Source organism: Colobus angolensis, unplaced genomic scaffold, assembly GCF_000951035.1.
Source record: "Colobus angolensis palliatus isolate OR3802 unplaced genomic scaffold, Cang.pa_1.0 Scaffold206, whole genome shotgun sequence".
In the NCBI taxonomy this organism is placed as follows: Eukaryota; Metazoa; Chordata; class Mammalia; order Primates; family Cercopithecidae; genus Colobus; species Colobus angolensis.
Genome location: NW_012115222.1, coordinates 5,741,095 through 5,756,250, shown reverse-complemented (window position 1 = coordinate 5,756,250; position 15,156 = coordinate 5,741,095). Strand labels below are relative to the sequence as shown.

Below are 15,156 nucleotides of genomic sequence, written 5' to 3'. Positions count from 1 at the left end.
GAATGAAAGGTCTTGTCCTGGGTATACCAAAAGGGTGGCAAATAGGCCTTTGTGTTCCTGAAGTCTGGATCCTTCTAGTCACCCAGCAGAGAAGACAGATTTTTTTGTTTTGTTTTTTGTTTTTTCCCTAAAATGCAAGCCCCTTCTGGTGGTACAGTACTCAAACCATTAAAGAAGGGTCAAGATGGACCTTTTGGGTTTTAGGAGGTTAAAAAGCAAACAGCAGTCTGCCCTGTAAGAAATCCCAGAAATTGGGAAGGCCACAAGACCGTGGGTTTGACTGACAGTAGATCACTCACTCATTCTGAGCAAGACCTTAGAGGAAACAGCAAGAGCTGATGGGATCCAGTGGGACAGAAGGCCCTGAGGCCCATGCAAGGAGCACTGGTGTCAGAGGTGGCCCAGGGTGAATGTGATCACTCAGAGAGCTGTCCTCCTTCAAAAGCCCCTGCTGGTTTGAGCAGGGACCAAGCTGTGGCAGTCCCTTTATTTCAGTGGGCTACATCACTAGGGAGCTATGGAGTCAGTGCCCCGTGGTAGATCAGGGTGAGAGGTGGAGGGGAAGTGCGGTGGGGGCTTGTTACCATAGCAACAACAAGAGCACTATTCATGCCTCTCCCTTTTCTAAGAATGGCTGGCTATTCAACAGATTTTGAGACTGTATTAGCCATGGGTTTCTTAGAGAAAAGGGGAAATCGAGGTGGGATGATGAAGGGTCCATTTCCTGACAGTTTTGGGGGCTAAAGCCAGTTTTTTCATTTCAGAATTGAGTGACATGGCCAGACACCATGGCTCACGCCTGTAATCTCAGTACTTTGCGAGGCTGAGCCTGGCCAGCATGGTGAAACCCCATCTCCACCAAAAATGCAAAAAAATTAGCCAGGCATGGTGGCACACACCTGTAACCCCAGTTACTCAGGAGGCTGAGGCATGATAATCACTTGAACCCGAGAGGCAGAGGTTACAGTGAGCCGAGATTGTGCCACTGCATTCCAGCTTTGGTTATAGAGTGAGACCCCACCTCAAAAAAAAAAAGTAAGTGACATTACTTCTGCTCAGAGAGTGTGAAAATGTTTGTATATAAGTTTTACATCTGCATAGGCAGAAAATCAGGAAAAACAGCTATGTCCTCTCTTGCCTGACGTTCACATAGCCAAGCTGTTGATTCTTGTGACCATTCAAATGATGAGAGTTATTTTGATGCACCTGAGTCAGCTTTCAGAATGACCCCAATAACTACAAATTGTAGCTCTGGGTAATATGGAAGTTCTCACTTCTCTTGATGGGAAACTCAAGCAAGTTTCCTCTCACAGTGGCGTATTCAGGGCCCAGGCCTGATTTTCAATGTGGTGTGGCACAAGGCTGTTCTGGAACATCTTGGGCTGGGTAACTATTAATACTTGGCTAAAGCATCACAGTACCGAATCTTGTTGATGCAGGGGAACTGATAAGACTACCTAGGAGGGACTTCACATTCTCAGAGGCCTTAAAGTAGCAGACCCTCATCTGTTTCCTTCACCTGAGAAACTGGGCTGTCTCTTACGGGTGAGTCCGTGGTGGAAATAATGCTAAGGAGAGTGGGCAGGTAATCTTACTTTTGATCTGAAAAGGGTTTAGCCGGCTAAACCTTACACTGAAAAGGGTTTAGCGGGCGATTTCTCGTGCTCTAACCTTGACTTAAGTAGTTTGGATTTTCTGTACTTGGCTCTCTTATGTCTCTCCTTCCAAGGAGAGGAGAAATGGAAATCCTTTTCAAGTGGCGCAGGAGTCCATTCCAGTCCAGCAATGTTCTCTGATTTGTCCTGAGTGTTAAAGGTTCCTGATGAGAATGGAGAGGAGGAAAGAAAGTCACACTAAGGACCCTCCTGTGGGAGGAAACTTAGCTCCAGGAGTAGCTCTTTCCATATTGTGGAACACGCCCTCCCCACCACATGCTCACAATGGCTTGACTGAACCATGCTCTAAGAAGAAAGCAAAGCACCCACCTAGATGTGAGAGCTGCCCTGACTCAAACGCCCTTACTTTCTCTAGAAAACAGACTTTTCTGTAATACCTACTCGAAGGACTTCCATTTTTGGCAACATGGCTGGCTGATTTAGTCTCCTACCTCCCACCCCTGCAGGAAAAGACATACTGGATAAAATAAATAAGATGTTTTTAGTCAAGATCGAAAGAAGAAAACCAAAATCCCCACGTGATGAACGATAACATGTGACTCATAGCTAGAAGACAAGTTCATGAGCTGATCCTGTGACTGGCAGGGTGAGACTGGCCCCGGATGTACGTCCTAATAGCTGGGGTTTCCATGCAAAAATGGGGATGGGCAGGAGATATGGTCTTAAGGAACTAAATCTCAGATTCCTGCATAACAGCTGGATTAGGAAATTTGGAAACAGGGCCCCTTCTTCGTAAGGGAGACTGGATGACCTCCTCTCACCAGTTCAAGAGATAGAAGAGAAACTGCGCTCTGCTAAGAGCTCCAGGTGGAAAATAAAACAAAGCTCCCATGAGAATCTGAAACCTCTCTGAATTCACACTCCATGTACAGCAAGTGTATACATCCTAAACTAAGATATCAGTGTAAAATCTGATACTGGCTTAGGAATCCCCAGTGGCGTCCAGCACAAGCAGACGAGGCTCCCAAAGGACAAAGCAATCCTGACTGAAGTGCGTTCAAAACTGCATTGACAGCCCCCTGCCTAAGGAGAGTATATTAGCTTGCCAGGACTGCTGTCACAAAGCACCTCAAACGGAGTGGCTTAAACAGCAGAAAGTTATCGTCTCATGTTCTAGAAGCTAGGATTCTGAGGCCAAGGTGGCAGTGGAATTGGTTCCTTCTGAAGGCTGTGAGGGAGAATCTGTTCCAGGCCTCTTCCTCCTTTTCTAGTGCTTTGTGGGCAATCTTTGACATTCCTTGGCTTATAAGCATTATGCATATCTCTGCCTTCATTCCATATAACCTGTGTTATAGCTATAGCAATCTACCTGTGTTATGTCTACATTCTAAATTTTCCATTTTTATAAAGATACCAGTTGCACTGGATTAGGGGCCCATCTACTTCAGTATGCCCTTATCTTAACTTAGATAATTACATTTGCAGTGATACTTTTTCCAAATAGGGTTATATTCTGAGGTACTAGAGGGTTCAACATATGGATCTGGGAGGACCACAATTGAATCCATAACAGAGGCAATCCCAAGAAGAAGGGTCAGTGACACACAAACATGGTAGGAGAGTAGCACCCCAGGAAGTGACAGAACAGTCTGGAAGAGGCAAGGCTCTGCAACTCACTCAGGCTCAGTTGCCCCAGTAGTCACAGGCAGAGAGCATCCTTCATCTAACATGGTTTTTATAAGGATCAGACTAGATAGTGTACTTGCAAGCACCTTGCAAATTGCAACATACTATGCTAACATTAGTTTTCATTTTTATTACTTTAGTTAATTAAAGACACTGTAATAACTCTTATTTATTCAGGGCTATGCTAAACTCACATTATCTCATTCAATTCTCACCCATAACCCTGTGTGGTAAATATCTGCATTTTGTGGATAACAAGATTACAGTTTAGATAAATTAAGTCATTTGCCTGAAGCCATATGGCTAGTCAGTGGCAAGGCTAGAATTGAAACTTTGGCCTGTCAGGGTCCAAAGTCTCAGCCCTTCTTTATTCTGAATCTTTTCCAGGTGCTAAGGCTAAGTTTTAGGCAGTGGCCAGGGTGAGGAAGAGGCAAAAGAAAGGCGATGTACTCTATCTTGAGAAGGAAAATCCAGTGAGGAGGGTAGACGGAGACTTATTTAAAAAGCAAGTAAGTATGATGTTGGGGACACAGGGCAAACAGAAAGAGAACGATGAATGAGACCCCGTCCCTGCCCTGGATGGGCAAACAGTAGATGTGCATGAGTGCTCAAGGAGGCAGGCGAGCCTTGTGACCCTGGAATGAAGAATGGCTTGGAGGTACGGGTCAGGAGAGCTGCAGGATGAGGTGATGTTGGATCTGATCTGGAATATTCCAGGGTATGGGCTTGTTATGAATCCCAACTCTACTGTTTACAAGTTATACGACCCTGAACAAGTTACTTAAATTCTCAAAACCGCAGTTTCTTGAGCTGTAAAATGAAAATAATTATTGGCCTTCTTAATAGCCACGTGCCTCTTCTTTCCTCTTATAGAACCCCCGTTTTGGTTTTTTGTTTTATTTTGGTTTGAGACAGGGTTACCCATACTAGAGAGCAATAGAACAACCTTGGCTTCCTGCAGCCTTGAACTCCTAGGCTCAAGTGATCCTCCCACCTCAGCCTCCCAAGTAGCTGGAACTACAAGTGTGTGCCACCATGGTTCACTATTTAAAAAAAATTTTTTTGCCGGGCACCGTGGCTCAAGCCTGTAATCCCAGCACTTTGGGAGGCCGAGACGGGTGGATCACGAGGTCAGGAGATCGAGACCATCCTGGCTAACACGGTGAAACCCCGTCTCTACTAAAAATAATACAAAAAACTAGCTGGGCGAGGTGGCAGGCGCCTGTAGTCCCAGCTACTCGGGAGGCTGAGGCAGGAGAATGGCGTAAACCTGGGAGGCGGAGCTTGCAGTGAGCTGAGATCCTGCCACTGCACTCCAGTCTGGGTGACAGAGCAAGACTCCGTCTCAAAAAAAAAAAAAAAAATTTTTTTTAAGAGATGGGATCTCATTCTGTTGCCCAGGCTTGTCTCAAACCCCTGGCCTCAAGCTATTCTCTTGTCTTGGGCTCCCAAAATGCAGGGATTACACTGTGCCTGGCTTATTTATTTATTTATTTTGGTATCTATTCTCCTTCCTCTCCTGTGCCTCAGAGGAGGTGGCCTGGATGCCTGTGTGGCTGCAGAGACTGAAGCAGATGGAGCCCAGTCAATCATGAAGACTCCCCTTTCCTCCCATGGTGATACACTGAGGTGTGGGTGGGAAATCCTGGTCTAGTTAGGGAGATGTGAGAAGGGTTCTGCTTCAGGGTCTCTGGATGAAGTCCTCCCTTGTCATAAATGTGAAGAATATAAAGAAATATACTATCTAGTATACAGATACAGATATATATTTATAGAATAAAGCTCTCTTTTCTGCCCCTGGACCTCTGCGAGGATGAGGTAACCGGAAGTGTTGCAGCCATCTTGAAACCACGTTGTTTGCTAATCTGAAGATAAGGTCAATGAGAATAACAGAGAGAAAGCCTCAAAGTAACCTGATCGCTGATGACTTTGTTCAGCCGCTGAATTTAGCAGCTCAGGCTCTGTAGTACCTCTAGAGTTCTTGATACATGAGAAAATAAGTTTTACTGCTTAAGGTCCTCTATTATTTATAGCTGAAAACATCCTAAATGATTTACCTCATATATCTGTAGGGAGTAAATGAAGTAATCCATATAAAGTGTTCAGCACTGTGAAATGTTAATAATTATCATTAATAGAATATTTTATTATGAACTTATATACTGCTTTCTTCTTTACTAACGTTGGGGCCGGGAAGCTGATATCCTACAACATGGCACTTTGACATGCTGAACTGAAGAAGCCTCAAGGTCTCTCTGTTCTCCTCCCCACCCCGCTGTCTCTCCCAAAACCTTTATCTGCCTGAGATCCAGACCCAAGAGAAACAATTGTTTCTCCTTCCCCTCCCTGTAAGACCAAGAATGTAACGACACCTGAACAGACTTTTTCACAAGATAAGGTACAAGTTAATCTTTGTTCACTGATCCATTCATTCACCTTAGTAATCCCCTCAACATATCACTCTTCTCTCTGCTCCCATAACCTGTTTTGCCAGGATGGTACATAGGCTTCTGAACCCCGCTGGGAGGTAGACAGTCGCTCTGCGATTCTCACCATGTATACACGGTGAATAAATTTGTATGCCCTTCTGTTAATCTGCATCTTGTCAGTGGTTTTCCAGCGAACCTTCAGAGGGCCATAAGGAACATATTACTTGCTCCTACACTAATATGTGTCCTATTTCTCCAAATATATGTGAGATTATTTTTGGCCAGAAACCAAGCGGCTGCTTCTTTGATATCCCACTCAGCTGACAAGCAAAATGCATAATTGATGTTTAATATTTATTTCATCATTAATCACTCCATATATATTTTCCCTAAGTAGTATAACCCTGATGGACGATCCAACCCAGATGCTGCCCAATTTTTTTTTTTTTTTTTTGAGATGGAGTCTCGCTCTGTCACCCAGGCTGGAGTGCAGTGGCGTGATCTTGGCTCACTGCAAGTTCTGCCTCCCGGGTTCATGACCTTCTCCTGCCTCAGCCTGCCAAGTAGCTGGGACTACAGGTACCTGCCACCCACCACGCCTGGCTAATTTTTTTGATTGTGTCCCCAAGAATGTTTTATTTTGCCACAGAGAAGTGAATTCCAAGAGAATCAAAGTAGTTTGAAAAAGGGGAAAATGACAGACCTGTCTTAAACTGGAAGTTGCCAGAATCACAGGTTATCAGGGCAAGAAAGGACTTGGGAATCATTTGGTCCATCCTCATTTTATAGTGGAGGCCCAAAGACTTCCTTAAAGACACAGCAAGGTGCCAGGCTGGGACTCCTAACCCAAACCCTTTTCATTATTTTTCATAACTTCTCTAATTTCTCCAAAGTCAACTTTCCTCACAATCCAAATGAAAGGGAAGCCTTCTCCCCAGAGTCTGTTTGGGCTGCCGGGAATCTGTGGGAATCCGTGCATCTACTTCTTACCAAGGTCGCTCTGCAGAGTTACTGCCAGGGACCAGGTGGCCTGGCACGAGATCTGAGATTCGGCATCCTTTGCTGAGTGCAAACATCAGCCCCTCATGCCTGAGGGGTCACTGAGGGCAAGGAGCTGGGAAGAGCCCTCTCCCTGTCCACAAACTGATCAGCTCCTAGTGTGTTCTGGTGACAAGGATCGTGAGAGACTCCCCAGCCTCGTCTGTATCAGTGCTAAGGGGAGCGTGGCACTGACAGGCTGGGTGCGACCATCCATCCCTGAGTGAGATCTTGCTCCCTCTGTCCTAGGTTGGCTCTTCAGGGGGCCTGTCTCCCAGCTCACAACCAGAATGCTCCTATGCTCACCCGCTCCCCACCCCCAAGTTCTTGGCCTGTTCCACTTAAATTTCAATGCAAATGTCTACTGTTCCATAAGGATTTCCCTAACTTTCCCCCACCAAAATTAACCACATCCTCCTCTGTGTTCCCATTGCACTTTTTAAAAATACCACCATTATAAAATTAAATTCAAGATGATTTTAGTTCAGTCTTTTCTGCTAATCAGTCCTTTTCAAACTTAATATGCATACAAATCAACTAGGATTTGGTAAAATGCAAATTCAGATTCTGTAGGAATGGGGCCTGGGATTCTACATTTTTAACAAGTTCCCAGGTGATACTGGTAGCCTATGGACCGTACCTTGGATGCTGCTATTACAAAGGTACATAAAATATGTTACTTAGCCTTAAAGAATTCAAAAGGTACTGTTCTTGAATTCCTTAAGGCTGGGTAACATATTTTATGTATCTTTTTAATGCCAGTTTTTAGTACAGGATCGGGCTGATTATAGTTGGTTGAGAAATATTCATTGAATTGCAGTGGAGTAGGTTAAGGTTTCTGGGGTGTTCCTTTTATACACAAGTAATTTCTTTTCTTTCAGATTAGTTTATCTTTATCTTTATCTTTATTATTTATTTATTTATTGAGACTGGGTTTGGGCGTCACCCAGGCTGGAGTGCAGTGGCAGGATCATGGCTCACTGCAGCCTTGAACTCCTAGACTCAAGGGATCCTCCTACCTCAGCCTCCTAGGACTACAGGCTAGTGTAACCATGCCTGGCTAATTTTTAATTTGTTTTCTGCAGAGATGGGGTTTTGCTTTTTTGTCCAGGCTGATCTTGAACTACTGGCTTCAAGCAATCCTCCCACTTCACACTCCCAGAGTGCTGGAATTACAGGTATGAGCCACTGCACCAGACCCATTTTATCTTTAATAACCTGGTATTGATTTAAAATATGAAGAAAAGAGTCAAACTTGTTCCCTTTATGGGAGATGCTTCCATGATTGCCTCACACAAGCATGATCAAAGACCTTGATAAGACTGAATTCCAAAGGGCATGGCTGGTAAAAAGACTTCATGGCTCACATATTGAAGACTTTGGTTACAGAGTTTCTGAGGGGTAGCAGACAGCAGAAGAAACAGGAAATTTAAGAGATCCTCAGAGGAGAAGTCACAATTATTAGGTCAGGAGCACCTTAAAGTGCTTCTTTTTCTTTTCTTTTCTTTTTTTTTTTTTGAGACGGAGTCTCCCAGGCTGAAGTGCAGTGGCGCCATCTTGGCTCACTGCAACCTCTGCCTCCTGGGTTGGAGCAATTCTCCTGCCTCAGTCTCTTGAGTAGCTGGGATTACAGGTGTGTGCCACCACACCCGGCTAACTTGTATTTTTAGTAGAAACGGGGTTTCACCATGTTGGCCAGGCTGGTCTTGAACTCCTGACCTCAGGTGATCCACCCACCTCAGCCTCTCAGCGTACTGGGATTACAGGCGTGAGCCACCGTGCCCAGCCGAAGCATTTCTTAATGGTGCTTCGGTGTCACGAGTATTTATCACCTGGGAGAATCCAGCAGAATGGGTTGAGCATGATTTTGGACTTCCAAGTAAAAAAATAAAACAGTAAGGATGAGCTGAGCAAGTCTGTTGTCCCATAGGGTCAAATTTCTTTGGCATACAGACCCAGTCTCCCTGCTCATTAAGGTAATATGGAAAAACATGAGAACACTTAAGCCAGAGGTTCTGTCTGCAGCTGCATCTGCCAGGGTGCCTCACACGTTTCCACATGTTTTGTAAGTACGTGATTTGAACAGTATTAGATACTGCTGTAGCTGAAATGGCAGAAAGAGGGGTGGGGATGTGGGAATCACAGAAGGCAGGATAAATTCTGAGCAGGACCAAAACCCCAGCTTTATAGCTCCAGAAACTCAATGTTTATCATTTGATTAGGGTTCTGAAGGACTGGCTGACACTAATATATAAACCAGAAGGCCTGTTTATTCATTAACATTAAAGAAACTGTCTTTCCATGACTGAAATACTCATGCCTGCTTAGAAGACCCCATCCCCCATTCACACCACCCACACATGCACACCTACCACCCACACTTTCCTGTTCTCATGCCCTGGGATTAGGGTTCCTAGGGACAACTTAATTAGTACCTCCTGGTGAACATTGACTCAGAATATAGACAACTGGGTACATACATAGGAAAAATACAGCAGGTAAAGGAAAAGCTAGACAAACTGTCCCTTCTCCAAAAAGATTTCACTTCTGTAATAATTAGTTTTTTCCTCCCAAATAACATCTTTCTCTTTGGGCAATACTGCATAAAGTCAGGTAAATTCTTACTTTTAAATATCTGTGTTTCTGGACCCCATGTTTACCAGCCTCTTCCCTTCTGCCTTCAAAATAACTGGAGATTTGCTTAGAGCTTTTATCAGTTGTGTTCTAGACTTCAGGATTTACACAAGGGGGCATTTGAATGGTAGGCACGTGTATGGCACTGGGTATCTCTTAGTGTAAGACACTTCTGCAGAGATGGTTGCCGTTCTTTGGTGCTGACTCTCCTTGTCCCCCAGCTCTGATTTCTACTCCTGACAATATCACTGAGAGGTTAGACAGTGTGGGATCGAAGAGCAAGATCCAGCTTGCGGGCCTGCCTGAGTGCTGGGCTCTCCCATGAGTTTGCGGTTTCCCTGGGAAGAAGGGCTCTCAAAGACTGCAGTGACAGCCTTGGCCCACTTAACATTTGTGCCTTGTGCTGAGCTGGGTGGGGTGTTCTTGTATTTCTTGTTGACAGTTGCCTTGTGATTGAGCATCTCAGCATATATTTTATTACCAACTAACCCACTGATCATGTGACATCCCGTAAGTCACTTTTCTGTGGGCTTCGGCTTCTTCATCTGTAAAAGAAAAAGAGGAATTTGGAAGAAATTAGCTTTACTGATCTCATCCGGTCCTAAGACTATGCATTTATTTAATATATTTATTTTATATATACTGATTATACATTTAATATATTTAGCATATAATATAATATAATACAATACATAGATTTAATATAAAAGGACTTATATATTTATTTATTTAGGTTTTGGTGTTTTGTTTTGTTTTTGAGATAGGGTCTCGCTCTGTCACCCAGGCTGGAGTGCAGTGACATGATCATAGTTCATTGCGGTCTTGAACTCAAACAATCTTCCCACCTCAGCCTCTTGAGTAGCAGGGACTACAGGCACACCCCACCAAGCCTGGCTAGGTGTTTATATTTATAACTTGCTTTAAAATACAATATTTTGTGGAATCCCCATAATTCCTCATTTACGTGTGAGGAACTTGAGTCTTAGACAAGATAAATAACTTGTTATTGTTGTTGTTTTGAGATGGAATCTTGCTTAGTTGCCCAGGCTGGAGTGCAGCGGTGCAATCTTGGCTGACTGCAACCTCCACTTCCTGGATTCAAGTGATTCTCCTGCCTCAGCCTCCTGAGTAGCTGGGATTACAGGCGTGTACCACCATGCCTGGCTAATTTTTGTACTTTTAGTAGAAATGGAGTTTCACCAAGTTGGCCAGGGTGGTCTCAAACTCCTGACCTTAAATGATCCGCCCACCTTGGCCTCCCAAAGTGCTGGGATTACAGGTGTGAGCCACCGCGCCTGGCCTAATAACTTGTTTTAAAACATCCACCTAGAAAATGGCCAAACCAGGTCTCAAACACAGTCAGGCGCCTCGTTTTCTTAATCACTAACCCATAATGTCTCCGGTGGCCTGGACCAGGAGGAATTCTAACTTTACCCACACCCTTGAGAAAGTGCAGCTTTCTGGCTTCCTTGAACCCCCTTCCTCGCTTCTGCCTTCTCAGAATCTGGACTGCTTTCATCCTCTTTGCATTCTTTCTGACTTCTCCGTGTTCTTTCTCAGCCTTCTCTATCTCTCTTTTTCTCCTTCTCCTATGCCTCCCTCTCTTGGCCTCCTCCCTCCCCTGCCCTCCCTGTCCCCAGTTGAGTGCCAGCCTCTCCTGGAAACATCGCTGGCTTCTGCTGTCATAAAGATGTTGCCACACACTCCTGAGTGAGTCTGTGGGTCAGTGAGGGTGGGGAGATGGTGTCCAGGTGTGGCCTAATGACCACGTTGCTGGTTTCCAAGCACCGGTGAAGGACGGCCTGTACTGGAATCAGCCGTGGTGGGAGAGGAGTGTGATTCATAATTCAGATTCCTGGGCTCCAGTCTATTAGGGTCAGGGTGAAACTTGGTAATCTGTGCTTTTTAAAAAGCCCCCCAAGATGACTGTGATGGGTAGCAATGCCCCCACTTTAATGTTGGGACTTATGCCCCCTAGAGACTATCCCTGAGGGGTAAGCCAGAGAGCAACCGAGTATCCACAGGCATACCTGGAGGGTTGTCTCAGGTCAGGTAGAGGCCATGTGTAAAGGTTGTGCAACATCAGTTGGTCAGTTTGACCACTTGCTCCACCCCCATCCTAGGTGTCCGTGGTATATCTGGCTCAGTAGCAACAACTGCCTCCTCCTGCTACCTTTGGACACGCAGAGTGATGTTAAGTCTTCATTGGGAGAATGTGGTGAGTAGAAACATGTGGAAAAGGCTTCTTAGGGGCACAAATATGAAAAAAAAAAAAAGTGTTAGAAAACACTGGTTTATGCAGAAAGGTCTGTGTCTCTGGCTGAGAAGTTATAATTACGCCAAGTGTTCCACATCTTTTCATTCTGCAACTCTGTGCCCAAAGACAAAGGAGTCAAGGTTTGAACTCTCATATCACAGACTCTTCATCTTGTTACTAAGAATGATCACATACGCCCTGATTCTGCAGCTGGAGTGAGCTCTCTTCTTTAATTGCATAGCTCTGGTCATTTTTTTCCGCTCATTTGGCACTTAGCACTTAGCAAACAGTGACCTGGCATTGTTTGTATGTATCTGTTCTGTCTTCATAACTAGATTATAAAGCCTTTTATGGTAGAGACTACATGATAATTTGCTAGTTTACCCACTTATTCATCCATCAAACATTTACTGAGCACCTCCAGGCATGGGGCTAGATACTAAAGAGGCAAAGATGACAAGACGTCGTCTCTGGCTTTACAGACATCTCCATAAATAAACAGTTATGAAATGGCGTAACCAGCACAATGATACAGATGTGTACAAGTTGCAGACCGAAGTATTCTGCCTGGCTGGGAGGAGGCAGTGCTTAAGCTGAACCTTGAAGGAAAAAGGAAGAAGAGGAGTTCTCCAGATACAGATGGTGTAGAGGATAGAAAGAGGATTCCAGGTTGAACTAGAAGCTTCTGATAAGCCTGGGACAATGGCACATATGGGAAGGGACTGGAAATGAGACCAGGCCAAAGCATAAGGCTCCTTGAAGCTTATTCTAAAGGCATGGATTTTATCTACAAGGCCATGAGATTCCACTGGATAACTTAAATCAGTCAATATCATGATTAGCTCTCAATTCCCAAAGCTCATCTATCTGTTATTTGGAAAGGAACAGATGAGTATTTGAACCTGATTAGACATGTTTCAATAACTCAGAGTTGGTGATACCTGAACACGGGCAGTGGGCGGAGATGGAGTGGAAAGAACTGCCTGGAAAGCTTACTTGTTGTAAACTTAAAGTGTTTATTTATTTATTCTTATTTATTTACTTATTCTGTTTTCTGTTGCTATAATAGGATATCACAGACTGGGTAATTTACAAAGAACAAAAGCTTATTTGACTCACAGCTCTGGAGGCTTGGAACTCCAAGAGCATGGCACCAGCATCTGGTGAGTGAGGGGCATCACAGAAGGCATCACATGGTGAGTGAGTGCATGAGAGAGAGAGAGAGGAAATTGCGCAGAACTCATTCTGTTTATGAGGGACCCACTAAGTATCCACTCCTGTGATAATGGCATTAATCCATTCTTGAGAGCGGAACCCTCATTACCTAATTACCCCTTAAAGGTCCTACCTTTTAATACTGTCACTATGGCAATATTACATTCCAGCATGAGTCTTGGAGTTGGTATTCAAATCACAGTGAAACTGCCTTTGAAAAAATTATGACAGTGAGAGAAATCTAACCTAACTGACTCCATCTTGCATCTAGACTCAGAGGCTGACTGTCCTTGCTCATTCCTGGGTATAGGCCAAGCTAACCGTGGGAGGAATTTAGTTTATAGTGTAACTTTGAAGCAAGAAAGATAACAGTCCCTCCCTAAAACTGACTCCCTCCTTGTTTGGAGACTGAAACTACCTTTGTTTTTCTTTTTTGTGTTTGTTTGTTTGTTTGTTTGTTTGTTTGAGACAGCGTCTCACTCTATAGCCCAGGCTAGACTGCAGTAGCGCAATCTCTGCTCACTACAACCTCCGCCTCCTGGGTTCAGGTGATTCTTCTGCCTCAGCCTCCTGAGTAGCTGGGGTTACAGGCATGCACCACCATGCTCAGCTAATTTTTGTACTTTTAGTAGAGATGGGGTTTCACTATGTTGGCCACGCTGGTCTTGAACTCTGGATCTTAAGTAATCCACCTACCATGGCCTCCCCAAGTGTTGGGATTACAGGCGTAAGCCACTGTACCCAGCCTGAAACTACCTTTGTAAGACTAATGAAAGGCCATAAGATTAGGTGATCATGGCTCTCTGCAGCCTTGACCTCCTGGGCTAAAGGGATCCTCCTGCCTCAGTCTCCAGAGTAGCTGAGGCTACAGGTGCACACCACTACATCCAGCTAATTTTAAAATAATTTTTTTGGTTTTTTATTGGGTAGAGATGAGGTCTCACCATGTTGCCCAGGCTGCTCTCAAACTCCTGGGCTCAAGCAATCCTCCCACCTCAGCTTCCCAAAATGCTGGAATTATAGGCATGAGTCACTGCATCTAGCCAAATTTCTGGTGTTTATAAGTTACAAGTTTATGGTATTTTGTTATATAACCTGAACAGACTAGGACAGGAGTGAGGTAAGGAAGGTAGTGATGTGGTCAAGGGTTAGTGGGAGGAGAGGCAAGAGGGGGACCCTCTAAACATAGTCTCTGAGAATGGCAGATGCCCAAGCATTATGCTGGAGAATATGCTTATTTCATTGTTTGTCAATGGTTAGCTGATTACCAATGAACCAGAGCAGAAGACCAGACGGAAACCATGACACCCACCCCACCATAGGTTTGGGCCTCCTCCAAAACCATTTCCTTTCTGTATGTGGATTCAGTGGGCTGGATAGAGAATATAAGTAAGCCTCAGGAGGCTCCCTCCACGTTCTAGAGCCTGAGGTGGCCCTGAGTAAATGGTCATTCCTGAGCCTTTTGCTTCTGCCTTTGATCAGACCCACTTTCAGTTCAATGGGAGGCTTTGAGGGTCATCTGTACCCAGGGCTATCTTTCTTCTTCTATGGACTTTATCATGCACAACTTGTCTCCAGAGCCTTGATATGCAATGCCCCTGTCCTGTATCCACCACGCCATCCCTGGAGCAAAGGAAGATGGGCAAGGCTATGGCAAATATACTACATTGGGTTGCTGAAGATACTGAGTGCCTGCATTTTAGTAGCCCAAGAATTGCACAGCATTCCTAGACAGTTTGTACTTATCAGCAAGATGTATCATCAGAGAAACTTTATGTTCCGCAAACAGTGGCAGCATCTCACTCTCTATATGACTTTCTTGCTGAGTGGGTGTGTAGACATGGTGAGCCAGAACCTGCTGCCTAAGAGATGTGCTGCTCTGGAGCAAGGTGCCCAAGCTCTGGGCATGTTCATATTTCTGCCCCTGATGGTGTCTCACCTGCAGGACACAGAAGGAGTGGAGTTTCGGTCTCACGTGCTGCTCACCCAGGCCATGTTCCTGCTGACTCTGGTGGTGACCGCAGAGCTGTGGGCTCCCAACATGCTGCTGCTCTGGATCATGAAGGCCTTTTTGTATATGATCACAGGCTCTTGGCTGATGCACATAGGCTTTATGCTGTTCAAACCAATCTCTGGCTATCAATGGATGGATGATGACAGAAATGACATTATGTTTGTCACTACCTTCTTCTCCTGGCATGTGATCTTCAGTGCCATTTTGATGATCTGGATCTATGGCTGCACCTTTTGGTGGTATTGCTGCATTTTTGTTAAGGCCTGA

At 44.7% G+C, this 15,156-nt stretch overlaps 1 protein-coding gene across 1 annotated transcript; it reads left to right on the top strand.

Moving 5' to 3' along the window:
* The first annotated feature begins 14,373 nt into the window (after positions 1-14,373).
* LOC105511924 (transmembrane epididymal protein 1-like) lies at positions 14,374-15,156 on the top strand. The gene has a single exon (XM_011942137.1). It carries the CDS (start codon positions 14,374-14,376, stop codon positions 15,154-15,156), a length of 783 nt encoding a protein of 260 aa, XP_011797527.1.

What these genes read in the sequence shown, in the direction of transcription:
- LOC105511924 (XM_011942137.1), top strand. Translation starts at nt 14,374, where the DNA reads ATGGGAGGCTTTGAGGGTCATCTGTACCCAGGGCTATCTTTCTTCTTC.